At 39.3% G+C, this 26,384-nt stretch overlaps 1 protein-coding gene across 7 annotated transcripts in view; it reads left to right on the forward strand.

The window, feature by feature from the left end:
- The window catches only part of KLF12 (KLF transcription factor 12), a 427,134-nt gene that overhangs the window by 135,429 nt on the left and 265,321 nt on the right, over positions 1 to 26,384 (forward strand). For 6 of the 7 annotated variants that reach the window (XM_058670657.1, XM_058670654.1, XM_058670652.1 and 3 more), the window contains exon 2: positions 14,900 to 14,963. The exons of the other annotated variant lie outside the window; for it this stretch is intronic. In XM_058670657.1, the coding sequence (XP_058526640.1) occupies positions 14,931 to 14,963 (33 nt within the window). In that variant the 5' untranslated portion in view covers positions 14,900 to 14,930. The remainder of the gene's footprint in view (positions 1 to 14,899; positions 14,964 to 26,384) is intronic. 7 annotated transcript variants of the gene reach the window in all.

The following is a 26,384-nucleotide window of genomic DNA, read 5'->3' on the forward strand; positions in this document are numbered from 1 at the left end:
TTCTGGTTCACTTCCCAAGTGTCCCCAAAAGACAGGACTGAGCCAGTCAAAGACAATAGCCAGAAATTCCATCTGGAGCTCTCCTGTTGGTGGCAGGATCCCAAGTCCCTGGGCCATGATCTGCTGTTTCCCAGGCACCATGAACGGGAAGCTGGATTCAGAATGGGAAGTCGTGGAATTCAGATGTAGGATGCCAGCACGGAAGTGGTGGCTTAACCTTGCTATGCTACGATGCCTGCTCCTGAATGATACTGGCTTTAAATTAAAATGAAGAAAATAATAGTTACATTGGATTATGTTAATTGTATTTTTTAAAAATTTGTAGTTGAATTTAATCCCTGTTATTTATTTATAAAATCAATACTGAACTTTTAAAAAGATTATTTTGATTAGAAAGTCAGATATATAGAGAGAAAGATCTTCCATCCACTGATTGATTCCCCAAGCGGAGTCACCAGGATTAGAACTGGTGTCCATATGGGATCCAGGTACATGCAAGTTGAGAACTTTAGCCAGTAGGCTACTGCGCCAGGCTTTTTAATACTGATTTTGACATTTTAGTTGTCAGTATAGTTCCCAGTCATTAACTGAAACATTCAGTGGGGAGAAGTTTTATACTGTAATCATTTTTTATATAAAGTGCTTGGAATTCCTTAGCTATGGCACTATTACGTACAAAATCATTTTTACATTTTAGAGTCTTTGTTGTTAAAGATGCGCTTGTTTCTCTGACTCTCATGGCTTTTGGGGTTTTATCTTTGGTCTGCGTTCTGTAGTGTCTGGCCGTGTATGCATGTGTACACATACTGCCTCAATCAATATTTACATAAATTCTTGCTATTGCGCAGTGTTTTGAAAAGTTTAACAAATGATCAAATGTCAGAAGTATCCAAAATTTTGTAAGATTTAAAGTAATTTAAGAAAAAAATCATTTCAGGATTTTTTTAGCGTAAAGTGGAAAAGTCTCTTTACGTATAGTGTACATACTTTTTCTAATGGCATAACTGATTTTTTTGTTTACTTGAAATGGAAGTATCTTCTCTCCACATCCCAGGTGTAACTTCTGTATTACTATGTCTCTTTTGTAGCATAAACTGGCAATTGTTGCACGTTACTTCATATAATGCTTGTAAATTATAGACATGTGCACATAGAGGTAAAAAAAAGTAAGCTTATTTTATCACAAAGCATTTAGAAGTCTGCCTACGGAGGCTTACAGAGGATCTTCAATAAATTAATGAAAAGCGCGTGCTCGAAAAAGAACTGCGTATGGATTTCCAAAGTGCTGTGTGTGGGACCTGCGTTTTGATGGAAGGGTTGCACTGCTGCACGGTAACTGGCCTCGCTTACTGGAGTTCTGGTTCATATCTTGTCTATTCTCTGATCCAGCTTCTGCTAAAGTTGACTGGGAAAGCAGTGAGTGATGGCTGAGCTGCTTGGGTCCTTGCCTGCCATGTGCTTTGCATGGAATCAGGTTGGAGTTCATGGCTCCTGACTTTGGTATGGTCTAGCGCTAGATGTGATTTGGGAAGTGAAGCGCAATTGCTTTCTATTTCTGTCTCTGTCACTGTATCTCTGTCTCTCTCTGCCCTCTCTTCCCTTTTTTTCTTAGTCTGCCTTTCATATAAATAGTTTAAAACTATATTCTTTACTGCTGTTTCACTGCAGAGTCTTTTTTAAGTATTTGTTTATTTTTATTACAAAGTCAGATTTACAAAGGGAAGGAGATACAGAGAGAAAGGTCATACATCCTTTGGCTCACTCCCCAAGTAACCATAACATCCAGAGCTGAGCTTATCCGAAGCCAGGAGCCAAGAGCTTCTTTCAGGTCTCCCACGTAGGTACAGGGTCCCAAAGCTTTGGGCCATCCTTGGTTGCTTTCCCAGGCCACAAGCAGGAAGTGGGATAGGAAGTGGAGCAGCAGGGATACAAACAGGCGCCCATATGGGATCCTGGCACATGTAAGGTGAGGATTCTAACTACTAGGTTACCACACTAGGCCCTACAGAATTTTGTTGTTGTTGTTAAAGTTTGCTCATTTAATTGTAGTGTTTGTTACGAAGTGAGAGGGTTGTAGACCCAAATAGGCCACCAAGAAGGATGGAGAGGGATGGGGGAGAGAGAGAACATGGAAAGGAGGTGAGGGAAAAACCCCACTCCGGAATTATTTTTAAAAAGTTTATTTTTATTTGAAAGGCCAAGCTAGATAGAGAGTTTTTCTGTCTGCTGGTTCACTCTCCACATGGCCTCAGTGGAGCTAGGCTGGTCCAAAGCCAGGAAGCTGGGATTCTCGAGATCTCCCATGTGGATGTGGGGGCCCAAGGCCTTGAACACATCTTCACTCCCTTCACAGGCCATTAGTAGGAGCTGGATCAGAAGCAGAGCTGCCAGGACTTGAGCTGGTGGCGATATGGGATGTTTGTGCTACGCAAAGAGGCTTAGTTTACTATACAACAGAGCTACCCCAAGCACAGAAGTTTTGTTTTTATTATTCAAGTATGTTTATTATTTACTACAATACAGTTTTGTAAGTATAGGGGTTCTTTCTTGCTCTCCCTGTATCCTGTTTTTCCCCTCTCACCATTTTCCCCCAAATTATCACAGTAGTATAGTTCCTTGGTAGCAGAGATGAGTTTTGTGAAATTTAAATGAATCATGGCATGGTAAATATAGATAATGGTAGAAAATCTGGTGTACGGCTGTATGGATATATTGATATTTTTCAATGGGAGTCATAGTTTTGTTTGGGAGTAGAGATGCGTACTGTAATGTAACTTTACTTTCCATTATGCTAGGCTGTTCTATACAGTTCATCTGTGAGAATATATGCATTTCCTTGATAAGCTATATTTATTTATTTTGTACTTTCATAAAGGCTGTCATACCAGGAAGAACATATGGTATTTGTCCTTCTGCTGTATTTCATTAAGTATAATGGTTACAATTTGGGAACATTTTGTTGCAAACAATAGGGTGTCATTTTTTTGTGGCTAAATAGTATTCTATAGAGTACCATAGTTTCTTTATCCATGCATCAGTTGATGGGTATCTAGGCTGTTTTCTATGCTTTTAGTATTGTGCTGTTATAAGTACAGGATATCAAGCCATTTTCTTATATATAGATTTTATTTGGATGCATTCCCAGGAGTAGGATTGCTGGTTTGTATGGTAGATTGAGTGCTCTCCTAGCCTGCAACATTCATCAGCAGTGGAGTTGGGTACCTTTCTCCCCACATCCATGCCAGCAGGTGTTGTTAGTACATTTCTAGATGTAGGCGAATCTCATTGGAGTTAAGTGGAACCTCAATATGGTATTTACTAATATTTCCTTCATGGTTAGGGAACCTGAGTGTTTTTCTATCTCTGTTAGCCATTTGAATCCATTCTCTTGATAAATGTCTGCTCGTTTACTTTGCCCATTTCTTCAAAGGGTTGCTTGTTTTGCTGTCATTGAGTTTCTGAAGCTCTGTAAATCCTGGATGTTAGTGCCCTATCTGTCGTATAGTGTGCAAAGGTTTTCTCCCATTCTGTTGTTTGCTCCTTTGCTTTGTTGGCCAGTTCCTTTGCTGAACTGAAACCTCTTAGTTTGATGTAGTTGCATTTGTTTTGGCTCTGACTTGCTTTGCTTTTGGTGTCTTTTGTCAGAAGTCTTTGCCTATGCCTACCATATTGTAGAGTGATTCCTATGTTTTCCTGTAGTAGTTTGATGGTTTCTGGGTGCAGATTTAGGTCCTTGATCCCTTTTGAGCTGATGTTTGTGTCAGGGGAAGGTGTGAGGTCTTGGTTTCCTTCTGCAAGTAGGTGTCTCTTTGTCCCAACAGCATTTGTTGAAGAGATCAGGCTTTTCCCCTGGGTTATTTTCAGTTCTGTTGTTGAGGAGTGGTAGGCTGTTCATTTGTGTACTCCTTTCTGGGGTTTCTATTCTGTTCCATTGATCTTCTTCTCTGTTTCTGTAGCAGTGACAGACTGTTTTGATTACCACTGCCCTGTAGTATGTCTTGAAATCTGGTATTGTGATTTTTTTCCAGCTTTGTTTCTGTTTAACATAACTTTGGCTATTTGTAGTGTCTTGCAAGCATAGAAGTTTTAAGTGCCCTTCCACAAGCATTTTTTTTTTCTCAAATTGAGACTTAGATTTACTCATCTCCAATAAATCCTGTTTCCCTGAGTTTTGTTTTTTTTTTTTTAAGACTCATTTTTTGACAGTATTTTTTCCTTGCCCAGAGCTTCTATAATATTAAGGATGACAGCTTGGCATATGAAAATATGTGTTAAAATATTTGCATTAGTCAGTTATTTTCCTTGTAAAATGCTGTGATTCATAGTTAGCTGAAAGAGCTGTGCATTTAGTTTAATCAGTATGTGTAAAAGTGCATATGCAGTGTTAGAGATGGGAATCATTGAAAAGATGGTTGATGTTACTGTTAAAATTATTGTACTTATTTATATTTAGTTCTGATCTAAATATAGATTGCTGCAAGTCAGGTGCCATGGCAGGAGATGCTGAAGATTCTCTGTTCTAGGCATGTTGGCATTCCATGGATGAAGTAACAGCAGAGTATATTTAGCATGTTGTGAACATGACTATGGCAAATTGGCAGTTTTCATCAGTTGCTGGCAGTAGTTTAGAGTGATGACAAATATTATTTTGATTTTTTTGTGTTATTTAGTTATGAGGAAAGTGTATGGTAAGCAGTCCATTTGATGGTTTACTAATTTCCTCGTTGTTGAGAAGTCCGAGTTGATTATGTATTTAATATGATAACCATTTGTGTGCTGTGAATTGCATTAAGAGCTATGTAGGGCAGAGTTGATGCTTACTAAATGTGCAAACTGGATTGATGAGATTAGCCAGTCAAATCTTTTCACTAGTAAGGCACTCAACAGCCCATGAGCTATTTATTAAACATGTCAAGTAAATCCTCTTATTTTTGTATCATAGTGTCAAATAGCAGTAAAACAAACATGTTAAGATCCTTAATCTACTGCTATGTTTCACTGTAAAATTTACCTTTGTTAAAACTTGCTTGTGTTCAAATTTGTTGAGACCGCACGTAAAAGTATCCTAATATTACTTTGGCTGGTATTTTCTAATTACTGTATAATTTTTTGGGAATGCAAATTTCATTTGAATGTCAACCACAGTTAAGCATGTGCCATTTGTTTTTCTTACTCAGGTTTTGTAATTTGATGGAATGTTTTCATCACAATTTAATAAATGTTTGCTTTATTTAATATGAATTATTTTAAAATGGATCAAAACAACATATTTTAATTAGCTATTGTTGTGATGGACTAGATAATACATTTATTCCCTAGGCAAACTGTTTATTATGCATTTGAATGGGATCTTGTCTTGTTACGGATTGGCAGGCTAAGCCTACAAGGCAACAATTAATAGGAAAGACAAATGTATGCAGTGCATGCTGAATAAGGCAACTCCTTTTTCTCCCGCATGCCTAGATTTTTAGTGTGTAAGATGTTTTATCTATTTGATCTATATGTGTTTTGCTATGGTCTTACACCATCTACTGAAATAAATTAGGAGCCAGATTCTTAAGATGAGCGAAATGCACATTTTTTTTTCTCTTAAAAAATATTTGTTTTTGTTGGAAAGTCAGGTTTACAAAGAGAAGGAGAGACAGAGAGAAAGATCTTCTGTCTGCTGGGTTCACTCCCCAAGTGACCACAATGGCCGGAGCTGAGTGGGATCTGAAACCAGGAGCCAGGAGCTTCTTCCAGGTCACCCACATGGGTACAGGGTCCCATGGCTTTGGGCCATCCTTGGTTGCTTACCCAAGCTACAAGAAATGAGCTGGAAGGAAGTGGACCAGCTGGGACCTAATCTGGTGCCTATATGGGATCGTGATGGATTCTAGACCAGGATTTTAACCACTAGGCTGCCAGGCTGGGCCCAGAATGCACTTCTTTAATTGTTATCAAATGTGTGTCTATGGTTGTTTTATATTCGGTTGCTTCCAAGTTTGCTTCTCTGTGTATTTATTCACATAAAATTCTGGGAAGTGAAGTGGACATGAGCTTACACCTGTATACATAGCCTTGTTTCTTCCCTGCATGTAACTCTTAGAAATGTGAGAGTTTTAACAGCTAGATCATAGCGGTTATAAACACTTCTTGATAGATGGCATTAAGAGAAGTTTGTCAGTGTTCTTCATCTGGAAGAGCAAATGTGTGTGGCCAAGATTTTTTGGCAGGCTGTAATAATACATTTGGTAGTACTTATGTGCAAATACACATGGCACATGCTTGTATTTTGCTACAATGTAAATCACATAAATTAGACACACAGACAAAATTTAGTCATTTCATCAGTCCTTTGCAGTGCAAATCAGATTTTTGACTCTGTGTTCCTGATAAAATGGCAATTACCCTTGAATATGAGCGTGGCATAAACTACTTCCCAAATCGTTACACTGAATACAATGTATGTAAAGGAAATGCTTAATTCATTTGCTATGGTTGCTTTCTTTGCTTTCTTTAAAGGTTTGTTTGTTCTCTGGGCTCATGGACCAGTGGATGTAACAGGATGGGAGCTGCCAACAGAACAGAAGAGTAATTTCCATGTCCTTGTTTGTTTGCTTTACCTCTTCCCTCTGAAAACAGACTGTAGATCAGGAAGGTGATTCTTAAAGGGCTGCTCAAACTTCTGAAACAGACCTAACTCTTAAGTGGGCCCTTCATTTTTCATTTGTTTTCTTTTGCTTTTTGTTTCTCTTTTTCCTTTCATAATCATCAAGAATTCCTGAGTTGGAAGCATGATTTCACAGAAAAATACCCCTGGAAATAGGGAAGGAGTGTTTGTTTGTTTTTAGCAAATGGAGGCGTTTCAGTTGATATCACTAGTAGACTTTTAAGGAAATGATGACTACAAATGAGTTATTAATGGTCTTTAAGTTCCTTTTCTCATATCTCTGTTAGCTGTTACATCTTTGAATCTCTTAATGCATAAATTATCAACACTATTGTGTGAAGTGCTGGGGAGAATTTCTCTTTGTTGTATGTCCCTTGGATGTACTGAAAGGGGATGTTGAGGAAGTCTAGCCTTGTCTAGAGTAACTTCTAGCTTGTTTCTAGTTCCCCAGGAGGTTCTAGTGGAAAGAGGAGTTTTTGCATTCCATTTTAGTTGGAGAGGGTACAGTGGACTGACTTTTGCTCAGGACCCCATTTGGACCCAATAATATGACAAATGCATTGCTGGGTTTCTTTTTCAATATTTCTAATTTTAGGAATGGATGTTTGTTGATGTTGGCTTAACAGCCGTGGCAAGGTGTGGCCTTAGTCCATGTCTGCTACTGTAACAGAATACTGAAATTGGAAACTTCTAAAGGAAAAGAAAATATTGGTAAATGGTGCATTCTGGAGTCTGGTCTGGAAAGTCGAAGGGTGTGGCCTCCATGTAGACACCTGTTGCTTAGCCTCATGGCGGAAAAGCAGGCTTGTGGGAGCGATAGAACTTCTTAAAGGCCCATTGGTCTCTAGGTCTTGGTACCTTAGCAACCAAATTTCAACATGTGTTTGGAAGGCAGGAGCCATGACAGGAGGCATTTGAAAAGTAAACAATTTGTCCACCTATTAAAGCCATTGTCTAACTCTGGGTTTCATACCTGCATCTTTCCTCACAGGCTTGCAGCCTTCCTTAGAGTGGGTACAGTGAGGTGTTCATGCACCAAAGGTCTTGACGTTTTGTTTGTGTGGAGTTCCTGACATTCCCTTGTTGTCACTCTGCATTTCCTGATGAGTCAGAGGAAAGAGACCGGGACCTTGTGCCTGAATCTTTGGAGGAAGGAATATAATGGTGAAAAATAAATATATAATTATAAAAGCTGTCCAAAATATTATTAGCATTGAAGTTGTGTGTGTGTGTGTGTGTGTGTGTGTGTGTTGGTAATCCATCAGATCTTACTAGAATGGTGCTTCCATTAATGGAAATTAAGTATTGTGTTATGAAAATGTTTCCCTTGTGGACTATGTCCACTTTGGTTGAAATGATGTCTACTCTCACTCTATTTAGGAATAGTAAATTAGGCATTTCATCTATAGATTTTCCTTAGACTACAGGAATACATGTACTCAAGTTGTAAAATTATATACCATCTTCTGGTGTGAGAGAGATTGTTATTCGTATAAACATGAATTTCTTTTTGGTGTATATTTAAACATCCAAGCTCAGTTGACGCCTCTGCAGAGAATGACGTGTGTCCAGTAGCAAATCTTCATGTCATGTGGTACAAGTTCAGAACAGAGACAGTAGGCGTCACCTGTCACCTAGCAACCAGCATTCTATTTCCTGTAGTTAGCATCTTTTTTCAAGTCAAAATAGCAATGAAAGCATACCACTTAGATTTGCATTTATCTCTAAAACCATTTAGATTTACCTTAAAATATTTTGAGTTCCCAAGATAACTCATGGTGACATTAAAACAGAAATAACTTCAAGTGAAGGAATAAAAAGGAAAGTAACTTTCATGCCCTTGGTGCCCAGAGCAAGGCAAACATGAATCTGTAGTGCAACATCCCACATATGCATGCACAGAGCCTGCCTCTTAAGTTCCCTATTCAGCGTTAAAAGTTAAACGTAACTGAACTGAATATGTATGTATATGAACCTTTATTACTTTTTTATTGTTATTGGAAAATCTAAGATCACAAGTAGTGAACCAAAGATTTGTAAACCTGAATTTAGAAGACAGAATTCCAAATGGAATTGCTACATCAGTACTGAAATTCAATTTTCTTGAAACAGAGCAACTAAATTACCTTTGGGTAGAGAGTGGACTACCCTGGCATATCAGATGTCTACAAAAGCATTAAAAACATGTTTCTCTCTGTTAAAAGACACATGAAGGAGTCCCAGAGGAGTCAAACACGACTGTACTTACAGGACCTGAAGTATTTAAATGAATTAAATACTAACCTTAAAGATTAAGCACAGAATAGATCACTTCAATGTGACAACAGGTGAGCAGCCCTGTACCAGAGTGTAATATAATGCCTATACCCGAAGGCAATTATTCCGGAGTAATTCTTTATTTGTTAAAGTGGATAACATCTACTTTGATTATGGCCAAGGTCTTTTGTGTCATCCAAGGTGTACTGTGTTTGAATTCTGATGGAAGCTGAACTTGTGTGAAACTTTCTGAAAAGTGAAAGTAAAGGATTAGAAAACCACTCTGTTTGTAGCTTCTAGAGGGAGGCAGGTGGGACTGGATCTTTTCCAGACTCGCCTCTGAAACACAAGCGTTTTCTCCTGCTTCCAGCAGCAGGATTTTTGTGTTAAAGCAAATGTAAAGTTCTTTCCAAGATGGAATTTTATGCATTTTTTTGTATCTTGTGTTTTTGGATTTTGAGATAAGTGATGAGTCCTTTGTTTTTCTTCCACTAACGACGAAGGCAAATTATTTTTGAAGCCAAGAAAAGTGAGTTCTAAAATGATGTGTGATGAAGTTTTAGAAGAGAGGGAAGACCTTCAAAGTCCTGTGTCATGGGAAGAGTTACCGATAATTTCTCAAACCTGTTTGACAGAAAAGAATACATTTAATTTGGGACACGATGTGCTATTAACTGCTGTAGGAAATGTGCCATGTTCTTATTTTAGATTCTGGCTTGGTTTTGATAGGGATTACAGGAACAAACCAAAGCCTCCTGAGCATGAATAAAATGAGAGAATCATATGTTCTGGGTGGCCTCTGTTGAAGATCATCTTCTAAAGATGTTTTTTCTTTCTAAAAATCTAGCTTGTTCCTTTTCATGTGAATGGACTTAGAAAATCCGTAAAAATGTTGACCAAGAAAACTGCACAAAATCATGCAAATCCAGAGGTTCTAATCTTCACGTTCACTGTAAGGATACCTGAGAGATTGCCAGGGCCATAAGGGCATGCGTGTGTGAAAAGCCACCATGTATTGAAAGATGTCACATTAAAGAAGCAGTATGTGCCATTCTGTCACGACAGTGACAGAGCTGATAGATGTGGCAGGCCCATCGGTGGGGTTGGTCACAGGGTCAGTAGCCCAACAAGAGTTTTTTGTTGATATTGCTGCGTGTGCTTAAAAATCCAAAAATGCAGAATTGCAGGGTGTGGATGTCGATTCTCAGGTCATTGAACATATGCAAATGAAAAAAATCCCCAGTAAGCATCTCCATCACAGCAGAGCCCATGGTTGGGTTTACCATGCACGACTCCCAGTGCCATGCTGGGATGATCCTCAGTGAACAGGAACAGATTGTTCCTAAACCAGAAGATGACGATACCCCAGTAGAAACTAATGAAACGTAAACATATGGCCATGAGGAAAACTCAAGATAAAATAAATGCATACAAAAAAACCAGTTTTTGATTAAAGAGTGATGATTCTTAAGTGTGTAACACTGATGATTTTATAGATTGCTCTGTAGACGTTACTTTAGTTATGGTAGGCATGGACATAGCACACGATTTGTTTTTCTTCTGTAGGAAAAGAACTGGGCCTCTTTGAGGTCGCATGAGTTGTTCAAAGTCACACAACCAGTAAGTGACAGGAGGGAGATGAATGACAGGTCTTTCCAGCATTTACATGTATCTTTTGTCTCTTGGTTGCCTTTGTCTGTGCCACTTGATGTTGAAATGGGAACTGAAGAACAAGGGTTGGCTCTCTTGTTCTTTTCGTTTGTTTTTAAAGAATTATTTGCTTTAAAGGCAGAGTTACACTAAGAAAGAAGGAGGAGGAATGAAGCCAATTTTCCGTTTCTGGTTTTCTCCCTAAATGGCTGTCATGCCAGGGCTGGGTCTGGCAAAAGACAGGAACCTGAAGGTTTTTACCTGGGTTCCTCCAGTGGGGACAAGGGTCTGAGCACTTGAGCCATCTTTTGCTGCTTTCTTTGGTGCAGTAGCATGAAGTTAGATTGTAAGTGGAGCTCTACATAGGCGACAGGTTAACCTACTACTCTACAGCACTGTCTCTAAGAATTGGACCATTACTACTAATTTAAGAGCTTTAACTTGATGTAAAGCAACAATTAGCATTATGCCAGTTGGTCCTCAACTTGAAAACGTACAGAAATACACATTTAGGGCAAGTGTTAGGCAGAGATTGGAACATCTGCATTTCACATGAAGTGCCCGTCTCCAACCCCAGCTCCATTTCTGATCCCATTTCCTGCACATATATAGCTTGGGCTGCTGCATTGGGTGACTGAAGTACTTGAATCCTCACATGGGAGGCTTGGGTTGCTTTCTGAGCTATGCTGACTTTGGCCTGACCCAGCCAAAGCTACTGTCAGTATGTAGGAAATGAGCCAGCAGGTAGAAGAACTCTGTTACAAGTAAAATGAAAATAAAAATGAATAAATAAAATCAAAGTGGCATACATTTAAATTGTAGGTGGTTACAAAGATAAGATGGTAACCTGTAAAGAGCTGGAGAGTGACATGGAATCCATAAGCACCGTCTAAACTGTTACCTTGGGAATAAAATTTACTTCTGACCAATTTTGTTATTGTCTGGTGTGTCTTAAAGTAACGCGCAAGTTCCTACCACAGAATTGCTTGTATAACAAATGATGTTTGAATATTTTGTAAATCCCCAAATGCTGTCTGTAATAATGTGTGATACTGTATTACATAGATCTAATTAGTAATTAATTTAATGTAGAAGGGAGTTATTTTGTTTTTCTTCCCTTTCTCATTAGCTTAGTTCATTCATGCAGGAAATGTTTATTGGTCTCCTAAAATTTACTAGGCCCCCTGCTCTATGGTGGTAAAAATGGATGCGAGTGACAGTGATAGCTCTTCTTTCTCCTGGTGAGAGTGTAAATGGCTGCAGCTAAGCACAGTGGTCTTCGGTGGGTGCCTGGCTGAGGGGTAATGCTGGCGGAAGTCACACACACCTCTCCTTGCCAGTCTTCCTGGCTCATTAGAGCCAGTATGTGTCTGCCCAGACCAGGCTTTCCTTCCAGGTCCACCAAAGCATCATTAGGTTAGCAGCTGCCTTCTGCATGTAAGAATTATATGGAAGGATTCTAAAATGTTATTGACAATAATAATTATCAATTGTTAGACAAAAATCAGGAGGAAATAATTTGGTACTGAAGTGGATTGTTAAGAAATTTAGATTAAAGATTGACAAGTTTAGTACCATGATAAAATACTCCTGGTAAAATCATCCCTGGGTGTTCTTGGGGGTTTGGTTCCAGGTTTCCCCCAGAACCCCAAATCTGCAGAAGCACTTGTCCTTTGTATAAAATGATGTATTTGCATCTGACCCATGCATGTCCTCTCCTGTTTTTAATCATCTCTGGATTACTTGTAATACTGAATACAGTGTAAATACTATCCAAATCATGTTCCTCTGCTTTGGGAATAATGACAAGGAAAAAGAAAGTCTGTAACATGTTCAATACTCTTGCAGTTGTTTTGCTTTGAGTATGTTGTCTGAGGTTGGTAGAATTCACAAATGTATAGCCTGTGGTTATAGAGTTGACTGTAATATTAAAAGGAAAAATTACAGATTCACATTTTCAAGTTTAAGAAGCCAGAATGTAAGACTGCAGCCAATATTCAAGTCCCTGTACATTCTGCTATGAAGATAGAACTGATTGGGTTAGACATGTTTTGAAGACCAGAAAGCACATGATGTGTATGATGAGAACACAGTATATTTGATGACTTTTTAAGTATCTCAAAGGCTACAATGTTATGGTATCATAATATAAAAGGGAAGAATTATACTCTGGATTTTTTAGTATGCGACTATAATTAGATATTGCATTGAACATTTCTAGTGACGGTAAAAACTGTGGCTCTAATATTATACAAGTTTTGAGAAAACAAAGATGGAGAGAGTGTGCTTTGAAACTTTATTAAGAGTAAAGGCTAGTTCCTTTCTTAGATCCAGTGTGGGGAACTTGGAAACTCAGCTTCATTTCAGTTTATGGCTCTGAGTGAGTGAGTGAGTGCTCTTCTGTTGAAATGTATGGAACCACGTGCAGGAAACCCTGCCCAGCGCTGCAGAACATAGGCTTTTTGGCATCCAGTGGGCTCTGTGAGGAACTCCAAGGCGTCTCCTCTTCAGTGTAGTTCCAAATGAAAAATAAAAGCAACTGTGCCTAATCAGTTACCCCAACTCAGTGCCAGAGAAAATTTGCTTCATGAAATGGAAATTCTGAAGGCAGTTACATAAAATTGAGACAGAATTAATGGGAAGACTTGCAAAACAGATCCAAATGGGGCAGGCAGTTTATTGAAAGAAGAATGTTCCAATCCAGTAATATTGAATTACACTTGGTGAGATCCACAGGATTCTGGAGTTTTAGGAGCTTGCATAAATTACACCAAATATTAATTTTATATTTATGAAGGAGCTTCAAATTCTGGAAAAATAGAATCAAAAGACAAGTTTCCAGCCCCTTGCTTGTGACTTAAAAGCAGTAGAAGATGGCCCGAAGCCTTGGTACCCTGCACCTGCGTGGGTGACCTGGAAGAAGCTCCTGGCTCTTGGCTTCAGATCGACCCAACTCCGGCCATTGCAGCCACTTGGGGAGTGAACCAGCAGATGGAAGATTCTTTTCTCTGGATCTCCTTTTCTGTGTAAATCTGTCTTTTCAGCAAAAATAAATAAATCTTTTAAAAAGCATACAAAGATGTTTCTTTTAGCATAATTAAAGATATGTGCATTTTTTCATGTTAATCACTTTTTGAAGTCATTTTTTTAAATTGTAATTTTTCATGATGCAGTTTCATAGGCACAGGTATTGCCCTTTCCACCCACCTTATACCTCTTCATTGTTTTCCCCTTTATTATTGCAGTGTAGACCTTCAGCCGCAGACACAAATCTATCATTCTGCTATTTAAGTGTAATAGGACATTGTAGTTATAGACAGTGGTAGAAAGTCCAACATACTATTGTCAAGGTACATTTTCAGAAGTGGCATATTGTTTTTTTTAAAAAAGATTATTTCATACTCAATACTGTGTCAATTCCACAACATTATAAATTGTTGTTAATGTTATGTTGGGACTTTTAATTGATCGAGACGATACTCTGCTGGCTCTACCTTCAAACCAGAGATGGTTTCCCCAACAAGCCGTTGAACTTATCTGGACAATAAGATGCTGGACTCTTTGCTTGGTATATGCTTGCAATGAAAGAATCTCAACTGAACTTGATCTGTGGTAATGCAACAAGGTAGAGGAATCCACCAAGGGGGAAGGGTTTGGGGAGGGGTGGGGGGAATCCTAGTACCTATAAAACTGTGTCACATAATGCAATGTAAAACTGTGTCACATAATGCAATGTAATTAATAAAAAAAGATTATTTTAGTAATGGTCAGTGGCCATCCAGCAGAATTATTTGTGTTGACTATTCTGTAGATTTGCATTAACTATAAAAGACAAAATATTATTTCTTCAGAAGGAAATCATTTGTCTTTAGTTGCCAAGAATCAGTGCTTTGGGTATTTGTGACTTTTGTTATACATAGTAAATATATACCATTATATATATATTATATATATGCCATTATATATATACACCATATATATATATAATATATATATATATATATATATAAACCATTTTTTACTATTTTCTCTTTCAGCTTTATTTGCCACCTCTCTCTCCCTCCCATAGATTTGTCTGATCATTGCTTATGTAGCACTCAGGATCTTGTACTAGTGGCAGAGCTACTGTTTGTTCCTAACTTTTAGTTCTCCGTTTATTGTTTTTTACATGCTGAATAATCAGCTGTAGTTCTCTTTATAACACTCCACCGATCAGGAGCTTAAGAAATGTAGAATTAGGGGAATTTTGTGTGTTTTCCTTAAATCCCTTTTCCCCCTGAAGGAATGACCAACTTGAAGAACTTTTCTTATTATGTTGTTACTATGTGTTTTTCCTTTCAGCATCAATGTGACTCCTGAAACAAATGGATGAATGAATATCCCTATGAAGAGGAAAACAATCAAGGTTGGTTATTCCAGTTTAATCATTACCCTGAAAATATTTTGAGTCATCTTTTTGGGCAGTCGCCATCATCAGAGTACTTCTGTATCAAGGAATACTTGCACAGGCTTATCAGTATGTTAAATGTACAATTTCTTTTTATCCCCACTTTAATGATAAAGATCTTTATAAGAAAGCAACTCATTTTTGGGCAAGTCTACCTGTCATTCTTTTTCAGAAATAATCTGTTATTTTAACAGTCATCTCCAGATGAATTTTAAAAATTGGTAAATTTCTTTAGAGATTTATTTATTTTTATAGACAAGGCAGATGTACAGTGAGGAGAGACAGGGAGAAAAATCTTCCATCTGCTGGTTTACTCCCCACCTGGTCGCAACAGCCAGAGCTGAGCCCAGGAAGCTGAAACCAGGAACCAGAAGCTTCTTCCAGGTCTCCCATGCGAGAGCAGGGTCCCAAGGCTTTGCGCTACGTTCTATTTCTTTCCCAGGCCACAAATGGGACTAGATGTGAAGTGGAGTAACCGGGACATGAACCAGCACCCATGTGGGATCCCAGTACATGCAAGGCAAGGACTTTAGCCACCAGGAAATCACATGAGACCCCAAATTAGTAAACTTCTTGGTATGACTGATCATTTGGACTCAAAACCTAGCATATCCGAGCTTGCTTTACTCCTGGCAGGCCACACAGCCAGCTCTGCTGGTATGGAGGCACGTCTCAGAGTCATCATCTCTGCTCTGCAGCTCCAGTTTTCCTTCGAGCAGCAGTCTTCCCGAAGGTTTTCATGTTGGCTTCTCATAGTTGGCAACATGATGAATTAGCGGGCACCGAGACCCTTGTGTATTTCTGCAGTCCTCAACAGCTGGACCAAGTTTATCTGTGGAAGTTATTTGAGCTCTTTTTTAAACACATTAGATAATGTGTTTAAAAAATTAGAGTCAAGACCCAGGATATTATACGTGAAACCATTTTCATTTTACAAATAGCATTTTATTTAGAGTTGAATGGGTCGGTCCCGAAGCACGTGCCTCTTCCCTCTCTGTATTGCTGCATGCTGTGTACGGCATCGTGTTTTCCTTCCCACATTGCCTTTGCTGCTTCCAAGTGCATATGCACATCATGCTGCGTTTTTCCTGCCAGCTGCCTTTAACAGTTCCAAATGATTTCCACTTAAAAATTGCCCTCTTCGATCCCCACTGATAGAATCTTTCATTTCTAGTATATTTATCTGCAAAGGTGTCAGAATGATTGTTGATTGAGAGATGATACAACAGTGACTCCTGCCATAATTAATTTGTTTCTCATGACTGCTATGTGGCCTCTGTGCATTTGTGTAGTGAGGATTAATCGCACTGTGTAGTAACTTGACTGTGGATCATGATTCTCCATGGGGAGAAGAAAGGGTAGGGTCTGATCTGTAGTATTGGAAAATTACTGTAGTGTAAATGTTTCTACAATGGCTGATTTCAATGATTTACTAAATGACTTACAAGATTTCATAAAATCAGATGATTGGCTTTCACGACCCATGGCCAAACCATCTGTGGCACAGCACTGATAATTCCATTTATAGAGTGAAATTAAAATAATTTTCATGTGTTTCTTAAGACTAGTGGCAGATCATGAATGTAAATTTTTTCCCTTGTTTGTGTGTAAACATGGAAGCATTCTTCAGTTGAAATCATACAGAATATGTTTTGCCTTGCCCTATGGTTGATGTTGATATCTCATTTCTGCTTTTATTCACTTGTCATTTATTAACTTATCATTATGTTTGTATGGATCAGCACTAGCCTTGTACATTTATACATTTTGGCATTGTCGTTCTGCAACTAATTTTTGTGATAACAACTGAAGATGACCGCATAGAGAATCATTGTGTTATTACTTATCCCGAGGATAAACTCTGAAAATATTATTATTGTTGACTCTAATATATGGGTTCATTCTGAGTGATCTTGCTTCATCGCTCATAATTTATTAGCTTAGAAGTCTTTGTAGAAGAAGGAGCAGTATTTCATTTAATGTTTTTGTCCCATTGAATTATTTTTCTTTCTGCTGTATTTTCATATTTTTTGATCCACATTTTTAGATTATATTGATGCTTGTTTTTAAACCTGCGTGAATATACTGCTGTTTTAAGAAAGTCTTTTTAAGAAAATAGTTGCAGGGTCTGAAAATTTTTCTTCTCTGCTTTTTAAATATATGGACGATGTCAAAATTAAGATGATATTTTAAAAAAATGTCATCCGTGGAAACAGTGTTACCACATTCTACATAATTGTTCTGTACATTTCCAGTGCCAGTCCTGATCACATCTTGCCAAGAGCCACAGAGTGTCATGTTGTGCTTCTCTGTTTCACTTGCAAAATTTAAATAACATCCTTGGGATTTAGGAAATGCCTATTGTGTCCATACCAGTAGTCTTATTTTTAAGAGTAGCCTTCATCTACCTTCTGCCTAAAAACTACATGTTTGTGTCAGATTCTTTCTTTTGCTCAATTTTAAAGTTCTTTGGCTTGCTTCGTTGCATTGCACTTTAATTTGTCCCTTTATTATGTATGATTAGAAATTATTGAAAAGTTACAGACTTCACTAAAATCGCCTAGTTATCCTAGTTAAGCATTATTTCCTGTTCGTACACATCTGCTTAAATCAGACTTGTCGACTGTCTGGTGCATTTCAGTCTCCGCTCTAGCCATGAATATAGTGGCTTACTTGTGGACCTGGTCCCTTGCTTTGCTTCCTGGATCTTCCTGCCTTTTCAGTCTGTTTACTCAGCGCTCCTCAGCAGCTGGCCTCGAGCAGATGTCCCAGTCACACACATGCTTGTACATTAGTGTAGCTTATCTGAGTTTACAGGAAAATTTCAGCTTCATGGCTGCCTTTGATGAACAGCTGCTTCTCACTCCCAGCATTAGCTGCTTCTGTTGCTTGCATTTGGAAAGCAAAAGGACATGTAAACCTTTCTGGGAATGACTCCATTCCATATAAAAACCAAATTTGTTTCATAATGGTGGATAAGTATGGTGTAGTTACTTTAAATTTCTTTTCCATGATGTTCCAAGGCATACACATCACAGAGGATTGTAGTACCTGCAATCCAACTTTTCTTCCGTTGTAAGTGAAACAGCTGCATGTATTCAGAAAGCCATGGTTCAGATAAATGACACATGTTTTCAGCTCTGCCCTACTCAGACTGCAAGTGGTGCAACACTCTGATCAGTAGCCAGAGATTTGGAAGGATGCAACTCTTAGCCTCCTTCAGTTTTCTGTATGATCTTGGGACAGTGACTTCTTTGTGAATTCTGCTTTTCTCATCTACAAAGTAGAACTGTTTACATTTGTCCTACTTATCTCAGTGATTAAGTAGGACCTGTTTGTGAAAAACATTTCAGTTATGAGTGTGTGCATGGGATGGGTGTTAACTTTCATAGCTGGAATGAGATCTATAACAAGCTGGTTGTTTAAAGATCCTTTAATTGAACCGTATCAGTGGATTTGATAATGATGAAAACCAGTAGAAACACCAAAGAATGTATTAAAATACTCTGAGTTAGATCACTCTTCTGTTAAGCCAGTTTAGCTTTGGATATTTTGTTTTTCTTATCTGGAAAATGAGAACAAAATAAAGGGATTTGGGAGAGGTTACAGAAACAGTGAAGTAGAGTATCGTTTGAAAAGATGATGCATCACTCGTGTTAAGTATGTAAAGAATGTAAAGTCTCCCTCATTTCCTCATATCATGCCATTTAGAATCATGTGAATTTTTATTTATGGCATCCCTGTGTGCTTATATGCAGGCAGGGACACTTCTATAAGAATGGGGGTCTTATCCTTTTTCTAATGAAGAATATTGGTTTTTTTCCCCAATGTAATTGAAGAAATAGAGATCGGATGAACAAATGCGTTAACTGTTCAGGTTAATGTTCTTTTACCAAAATAATGATATTAAGAGATAAGTGTGAGGGACTGATGCTGTGGCATCATGGGTAAGTCATGTCCCAGCTGCTCCTTTTTTAATCCAGATGCCTGCTAATGCCTTGGGAAAAGTAGTAGAAACGGCTGAGTGGTTGGGCCCATGCCACCCACGTGCAGACCCAGATGAAGCTCCTGACTCCTGGATTCCTCCTGGCCCAGCACTGGCTACTGTGAACCAGCACATGGAACCTCTCTCTCTGTCCCCCTCTCCCTCTTTTACTCTGTCTTTTAAGTAAAGAAAAAAAAAATTTTAAAGAGAGAGAAAACCTGGGTTTGAGTTCTAGCAGTTCCTGCTTTGAATTTAAAGACCATCATTTGGCTTTCTACTGTGAAAGATTGAGGAGAAATAGCATTGCTTTTTATATGCTGTTTCCCCCTTTTTTCATTCTTCTTTGAAAGTGCAGGTTATTAACATTTAGATTTGAATCACTGTTGCTATCAGCGCCATTTACTATTTGTTGTGTTTCCTTGAGATGTAAGCAAGCAGTTTCTCTAATCTCTCCCATTGGGTGTCACTGCGCAGCCTAAAGCAAGCTGGTCTTTCTTCCTTCTCTTGTTTCGCTTTGAGTCCACAATGTCCATAATATTTTTTTCCTTATTAACTTAGAAATTTTGTAACTGCATCAATTATATCTTGGATTTTACCTCCCCTCCCCCCCTTGTTTTGGGTCTTTCACTTCTGGTTTTAAGGCAGGATATTTAAAATTATATTTAAAATGTACTTACTGTTTCCTTTTAATCCTGAAAATAGATAATGTTGTTTTTCTTTGACTTTCCATAACCATGATCTTCATTTTTATTTCTTTTAATGTACTTGGTCAGTGAGAGTTTTTGGCTATGATTTTAGTCAATTCTTTCTTTTTTCCAATGTTGGTTTTTCATCCATGTAACATTTCATAGCTTTGTCAGCTTGCTTTCATATCTCCTGGTTATATTCTATCTTAACATTTGGTTCCTCGTATTTCTGAACTTAGCCGTACACCTCTTCATGGAACTTCCTTTTGAAAGGAACATTTCCTGTGTTTCTGTTTGAAGTCTCTGGTGATTGACTTGTCTAAATTCTGAATCTGTTGGCTTGGTAATTCCTCCTGTGATGTTTGCTCTTCCTTGGCCTTTGCTAGTGTTTCTGTCTTGCTTTTGATATTTGCTGCCGTAACGCACGGTTCCCCTGTGGCCTTTTCTGCTCATTACCCATCATTAAGTGGGGCCAGTGTTTGCCAATGTACAGTGTGAGCAGGGGCACTCGATGGTTTGCTGATGAGATTGAGATGTCGAGATTGTTTTTGTTAGAATTTGTTGTTTCAAATGAAATGAAGATGTTATTTCTGACATATCCGCTCTGTTTCCACAGTGAAGCAAAGCTCTTTAAGGCAAGGGCTCCTGTCTTGCTCCCTCTGCCTCCCCAGTCCGCCCCGTAACTTGCCACACGAGCTGGCCTCTGTAAATTGCCGCTTCTGTGTATCTGCTCCCTTAGCATCACTCTGTCTTCTTTCCGAGATATTGATCTGTGTTCACTTGATTATGCCAAGCGTCTGTTTTAATCAGAGGGTCACTGGATAGGCCTTTTAAAACTGTGCTTTTTACTTTTAAGACATTTTGTGTTTTGTTCAAGGTCTGATCAGGTTTGTGTCAGCCCCCAGGGGCCCATCAGATTCCACAGTATTTGATAGATAAACTTTGATTGCCAGTTAGAGCGTGTGAACCCTGTTTTTTTCTTTTACCTTCACAAAAGATTGTGTTTTCTCCCTATTTTGTAGATTCGCTTTATAAGCTTTCAGTGGGTTTTTAAAAAGAGTGCTATAAAAACACCATTTTATGTCTATGTTTAATAAGTGACCTTTAAGAAAAATTGTTAATTTGAGAGGGAGACAGTGTGAACATGCTCGTGCCAGCTCCCACCTGCTAGGCCACTTCCCAGCTGCCCACAATGGCCAGAATTGGGCGAAGGCTGAATTTTGGACCAGGAATGCAATGCAGGTAAATGACAGGAACCTAATAACTTGAGCCATTGCTACTGTTTTCCTAGGCTTTCATTAATAGGAGTTGGAGTCGGGGGTCAGAGGGAAAATTGCAGAAGATACTCTCACATGTGAATGGGTGTGTTACTGCTAAATTTTAAACTCATCTAGAGTATATAAGCTTCAATGATTTAAAAACATGGCTGTCATACTGTTAATTATAGTCGTGTTTGCCAGTACCACATCTGATAAGGGATGATGGTAATAGTGGTGCAAACCCCATACAATTGTAGTAAAGTCTACATGGGAAAAAAACTACCAGAGCCTGTGTTTTGTCTCATGATTGCTGGTAGTCGTTTAAATAGCCATTTTTGTTAACTTATGCCATGTTAGTTGTGTCTCGAATGTAGGAGGGTTCCACTTTTAGAGAAATGTTTTTATGTATTTGCTCTTTTATCGTCATTTTTAGCCTTTGGCAAATATTTGTACGTATTTTTGTACATTTCTCTTTCACCAGGTAATACGCTGAGATAGGATATGGCATGTGTTCTGCTTTAATTTCGGTTCCCAAATTTTTTCACTCTGTTTTGATAAGTAACAGCTACATCTGGATTTAGAGGAAAAAATGTTCCGTAAGGCGCTGAGCAGGCTCTGATAGTCAGCACACATGTTCCTGGTTGCTTCTAGGATGTTGAAAGTCGTGTCCTGTGGTGTGATTAAATTCTGCAACTCTCTGGGCCACATTTACTATTTGTCAGACACTGAACTACACACTTTAATTATATTTAATCCCTGCCTTCCAGGCGCCAGCATTTTAGGGAGAGGCAAATGAGTTACTACCAGTTGATATGATTAGTGCTGTAGTATATTTAATAAAGCCTAAGGAATTGGGGTCTGAATTAGGGAAGATCTCCAACATGAAGCCACATTGGAGTCAGGTCTTGAGTGACAGTGTGACATTGATTGCAAGACATGGGTGTGACCAAGAGCAGTTAGAATCTTTGGCTTAAATAAAAAATCGGTAATAAACACATGGTACATTTTCTTTGTTTAGCTACAGAGGATCCTTATGAAATGGCCTCTTGGGGTTGAGGGTAACCGTGAGTTGCAGCGGTGTTGTTAGCCATTCCTCCTGGAATATGCTGTGGCTCCTTCACCTGTCCAAATGGCGCTGTCCTTCATCACGGTCAGCCCATGCTCTCTGTCCTTGCACCTGTTTCTCTCTCTCTCCCCTACTTTTCACTCATTCTCCCTCTCCCTCTTTTCACACATGTTCATTCTCTGTCCAGTTGAATATGGTGGTTTTTCAGCTGAGTTTTATGTCATCCTATTTATGTTCCTAAAATGATCTGTGTAATGTGTATTGCCAGAAATTTTGAAGAGTGATGATAAAAATGAGATGAACGTCTTTTGGATGTAGGAAAACCATTTTTGTGTATTGAAAACTGCATCATATTAAAACAACATACTAACTGGGTTTTCAAAAGCATACATTGGAGTGGAATATCTAATTGGTTTTATGTGATCAACACCTGTACATTATTGCAACAAAGATAGAAGCTTTCCTCCTATACTGATGTTACAAGTATGTTAATTTCTGATTACTTTTTTAAGAGAATATCATTTAGTAAAGCTTAGATAAGTATTGACTCGACAAGTGCAATGCTTTGCCTTACACATAATTTTGTCCTTCAGAATAGTTTATAGCCTAGTGGAAGTAAGGTTGACAAATATTCCCATTTGATGCAATGTATGAAATAAGCCAGTCCTGGAATGACAAATATCATACAGTTTCCCTGATCTGTGATAACTATTACGCAGCATACAAAAATGTAACCTATATAAGTGAGGATTGATTCTTGGAGTTTTGTTGTTTATACCTTTGCATAGACTCCTGAGGAATAGTAGTTTTTTGTTTGTTTTTTATTGTTTGTTTTGCTTTTACTAGCTGTATGTTGATATCTTTACCTAATGGAGGGCTAACTCTGTGATTCCAAAGTGAAATGAAAATATGCCATTGTAAAATTAGAAAAAACAATCGAGAGGAGGGTGGGGAATGTGGGCAGCATGGGGAGGGGTATGCAGGAGGTATTGCTGTGCTCCAGTGTCTATATCTTGTAATATGTGAGATTTGTTCACTTGATTGAGACTGAAGACAGACATATTCCCACTTATTCGGTGAATGTTAGTGTCTCACATGCTGTCCAACTGTGTATGCTGTTAGAGCGGGGATATTCACATGGAAGTGAATTTATTTGTTTGAAAAGCTTTTATCGAGATGGTAAGGAAGGTTGGAGGGATCAACACTGGCGAAGGTCCTCCCCAGCGGCAGAGGCAGACTGCAAGAACCTGAGGTTTGGGTGAGCTGGGTAGGGGCAGCAGTGGGTCGGAGGCTCCCGGAGTTCACCATCCAGGGGCATGCACAGAGCCCGAACATCCTTGGTGCTCATCTTCCCACCCCTCCCCCCCGGGAGATTCCAACATCTGGGGACACAGGGCAAGTGCCTTGAAACTGCCAAAACTGTGTCTGGGAGGTGACGCACAGCGGTCCTGTGCGCTGAGGAGACAGGCAGAAGGCACACTGAATACTCCCCTGTGTCTTTGCGGACTGGCACACAGCTAGGCGGTACTGACCCACGCCACCCGCCCACACCTCTGGGCGGTGTGGACCTGTGCATGCCTCTGGGCTGGGTGGTCCCGTGCAAGTGCAGGGGTGGGTGGTCCATGCTAGCGCTAGGGTGGGCGGTCCCAAGCTGCTGGGGTGGGCGGTCCTGCGCAGGAGGCGCTTCCAGAGAGAACCTGGAACACCCCATGCCCTACAGTCCTGTACTTGGGAGACGCACCAGGAGGGCACTGCGGGCCCGCGTGCAGGAGGCGTTCCCAGAGAGCACCTGGAACCTCCACACCCTGCAGTCCCTGGCACTGGGGACACACTGAGAAAGCACCTAGAATCCTCCGTGCCCTGTGATCCTGTGCACAGGGGGCGCACACAGAGAGTGCCTTCATTCCCCCACGCCCTGTGGTCGCATACGTGTAGGGGACGAGCTGAGAGTGCACTTTGAATCCGCTGGGCCCTGGAAGTGGCGCCCTGAGGTCCAGTGCACTGGAGACGCACCAAAAGTGCCTTGAAAATTCCCGCACCCTGCTACTACATGCCTGCAGGCTCCCATCTCTACAGGATAGCGCTTGGAGACCCCTCAGCACTCTGGTGCCTGGGTCTCTCAAAAAGAAACACTAACACAATGGGAAGAAATACCAGAAAAGGTAATGATCCAGATGAGAGAGCCAGCACCCAACCAATAAAGGATCAAAAGCCAATGTCTATTTCGGAGATGCAAGATGAAGACATGGAAGATCTACCAGACAAGGAATTCAAAAAAATAATGTTAAAATCGGTCAGAGACAATGAGAAGAATTGGGAGGACTCCAAGGAATTCAAGAACCACATAGTCACAGAAATACAACAAATGAAAAGTAAAATCCTTGACTTAGAGCACAAAATTGAGAGCCTAAACAACAGAATAAATACAGCAGGAGAGGGGATCTCTGAAATGGAAAACACGCAAAATGAAGATACCCAGCTCATTAAACAGCTGGAGACAAGTCTGAACAAAGCCAATAAGACCATACAAGAAATGAAAGACAACCGCAGAAAATCGAATATTAGGATTATTGGCCTTCCTGAAGGAGCGGAAAGAGAGTCAGGAATGCAAATGGTACTCGACGAAATTATACAGGAAAACTTCCAAAACACTTGGAACATGAACCCAGCCCAAATCCAGGACGGTCAGAGGATTCCCAGCAGATATGACCCAAAGCGATCTTCACCCAGACATATGGTGCTTAAGTTCCACTCCAACGAAGACAAAGAAAGAATCCTGAGACAAGTACAAAGCAGAGAAAAGATCACATACAGGGGAAAACCAATCAGGATCACTGCTGACTTCTCAGAAGAGACCTTACAAGCAAGGAGAGAATGGACAAAGATCTTCCAAATCCTGAATCAGAACAACTGTCAACTAAGATTAATGTACCCAGCAAAGATCTCATTCGTATTTGAGAACGAAATCAGATACTTTCATAGCAAAGAGAAATTAGAAGAATATGCCAGCACAAACCCAGCTCTACATAATCTCCTTAGAAATGCACTAAATCCAGAAAAAACGGAGGCAAATCATAAGCAAAGATGGCAAACAGGAAGGTCTCCCCACTAAAATCCACACAGTGAGGGGCAATTACACAGATATAAACACCCACAAAAACACATACGTATGGCAGGGCAAAATCGCAACCTCTCAATTTTAACTCTTAACACAAATGGCCTAAACTCACCAATCAAAAGGCATAGATTAACGGAATGGATCATCAAACAGGACCCAACTATCTGTTGCCTACAAGAGACACATCTAACCAGAAAAGACTCCAAGAAGCTGAAAGTAAAGGAGTGGAAAAAGATATATCACGCCAATGGACGAGAAAAAAAGGCAGGGGTAGCTGTCTTAATTTCAGATGATATAGACTTCAATCTGACAAGCATCAACAAGGACAGGGAAGGTCATTATATAGTGGTGAAGGCATTGATCCATCAGGAAGTAATTACCATCATGAACATATATGCACCGAATCCCAACACACCTAGCTACGTGAAGCAGTTACTTACAGACTTAAGGGGAGATATAGATATGCACACAATAATTGTGGGTGATCTTAACACCCCAATAACAACAATAGACAGATCAACAAAACAAAAACTCAACAAAGAAACAACAGAGCTCATAAACAATAGAACAACTGGACTTGGTAGACATTTATAGAACTTTTTATCCTAAGGCCACAGATTATACATTTTTTTGAGCAGTGCATGGCACCTTTTCCAGGATCAACCACATGATAGGACACAAAGCAAATCTAAATAACTTCAAAAAGATAGGAATCATACCATGTACCCTCTCAGACCACCATGGAATGAAATTGGAAATCAGCAATTCAAAATGCCCCAGGAAATACAGAAACTCTTGGAGGCTGAACAGTATGCTATTAAACGAACAATGGATCAGAGAAGAAATTAAAGATGACATCAAAAAATTTATGGAAACCAATGAAAACTCTGACACAACATTCCAAAATTTGTGGGACACTGCCAAAGCAGGGCTACGGGGTAAATTCATCGCAATTGGAGCTCATGTCAAGGCCCAAGAGAGGTGCCAGATACAGGAACTAACCACACACCTCCAGGAATTGGAAAAACAGCAGCAGAAGAGCCCCACACACAATAGGAAACAAGAAATCATCAAAACAAGGGAGGAAATTAATCGGATAGAAATAAAAAAAACTATACACAAAATCAATGAATCAAAAAGCTGGTTTTTTGAGAAGATAAACAAAATAGACAAGAAAAAGAAATCAGAGGAATCCAAATGGGAAACGAAGAAGTCAAACTCTCACTATATGCAGATTATATGATTCTTTATGTAGAAGAGCCAAG

The sequence above is a fragment of the Ochotona princeps genome, chromosome 12 (genome assembly GCF_030435755.1).
Source record: "Ochotona princeps isolate mOchPri1 chromosome 12, mOchPri1.hap1, whole genome shotgun sequence".
Classification (NCBI taxonomy): domain Eukaryota; kingdom Metazoa; phylum Chordata; class Mammalia; order Lagomorpha; family Ochotonidae; genus Ochotona; species Ochotona princeps.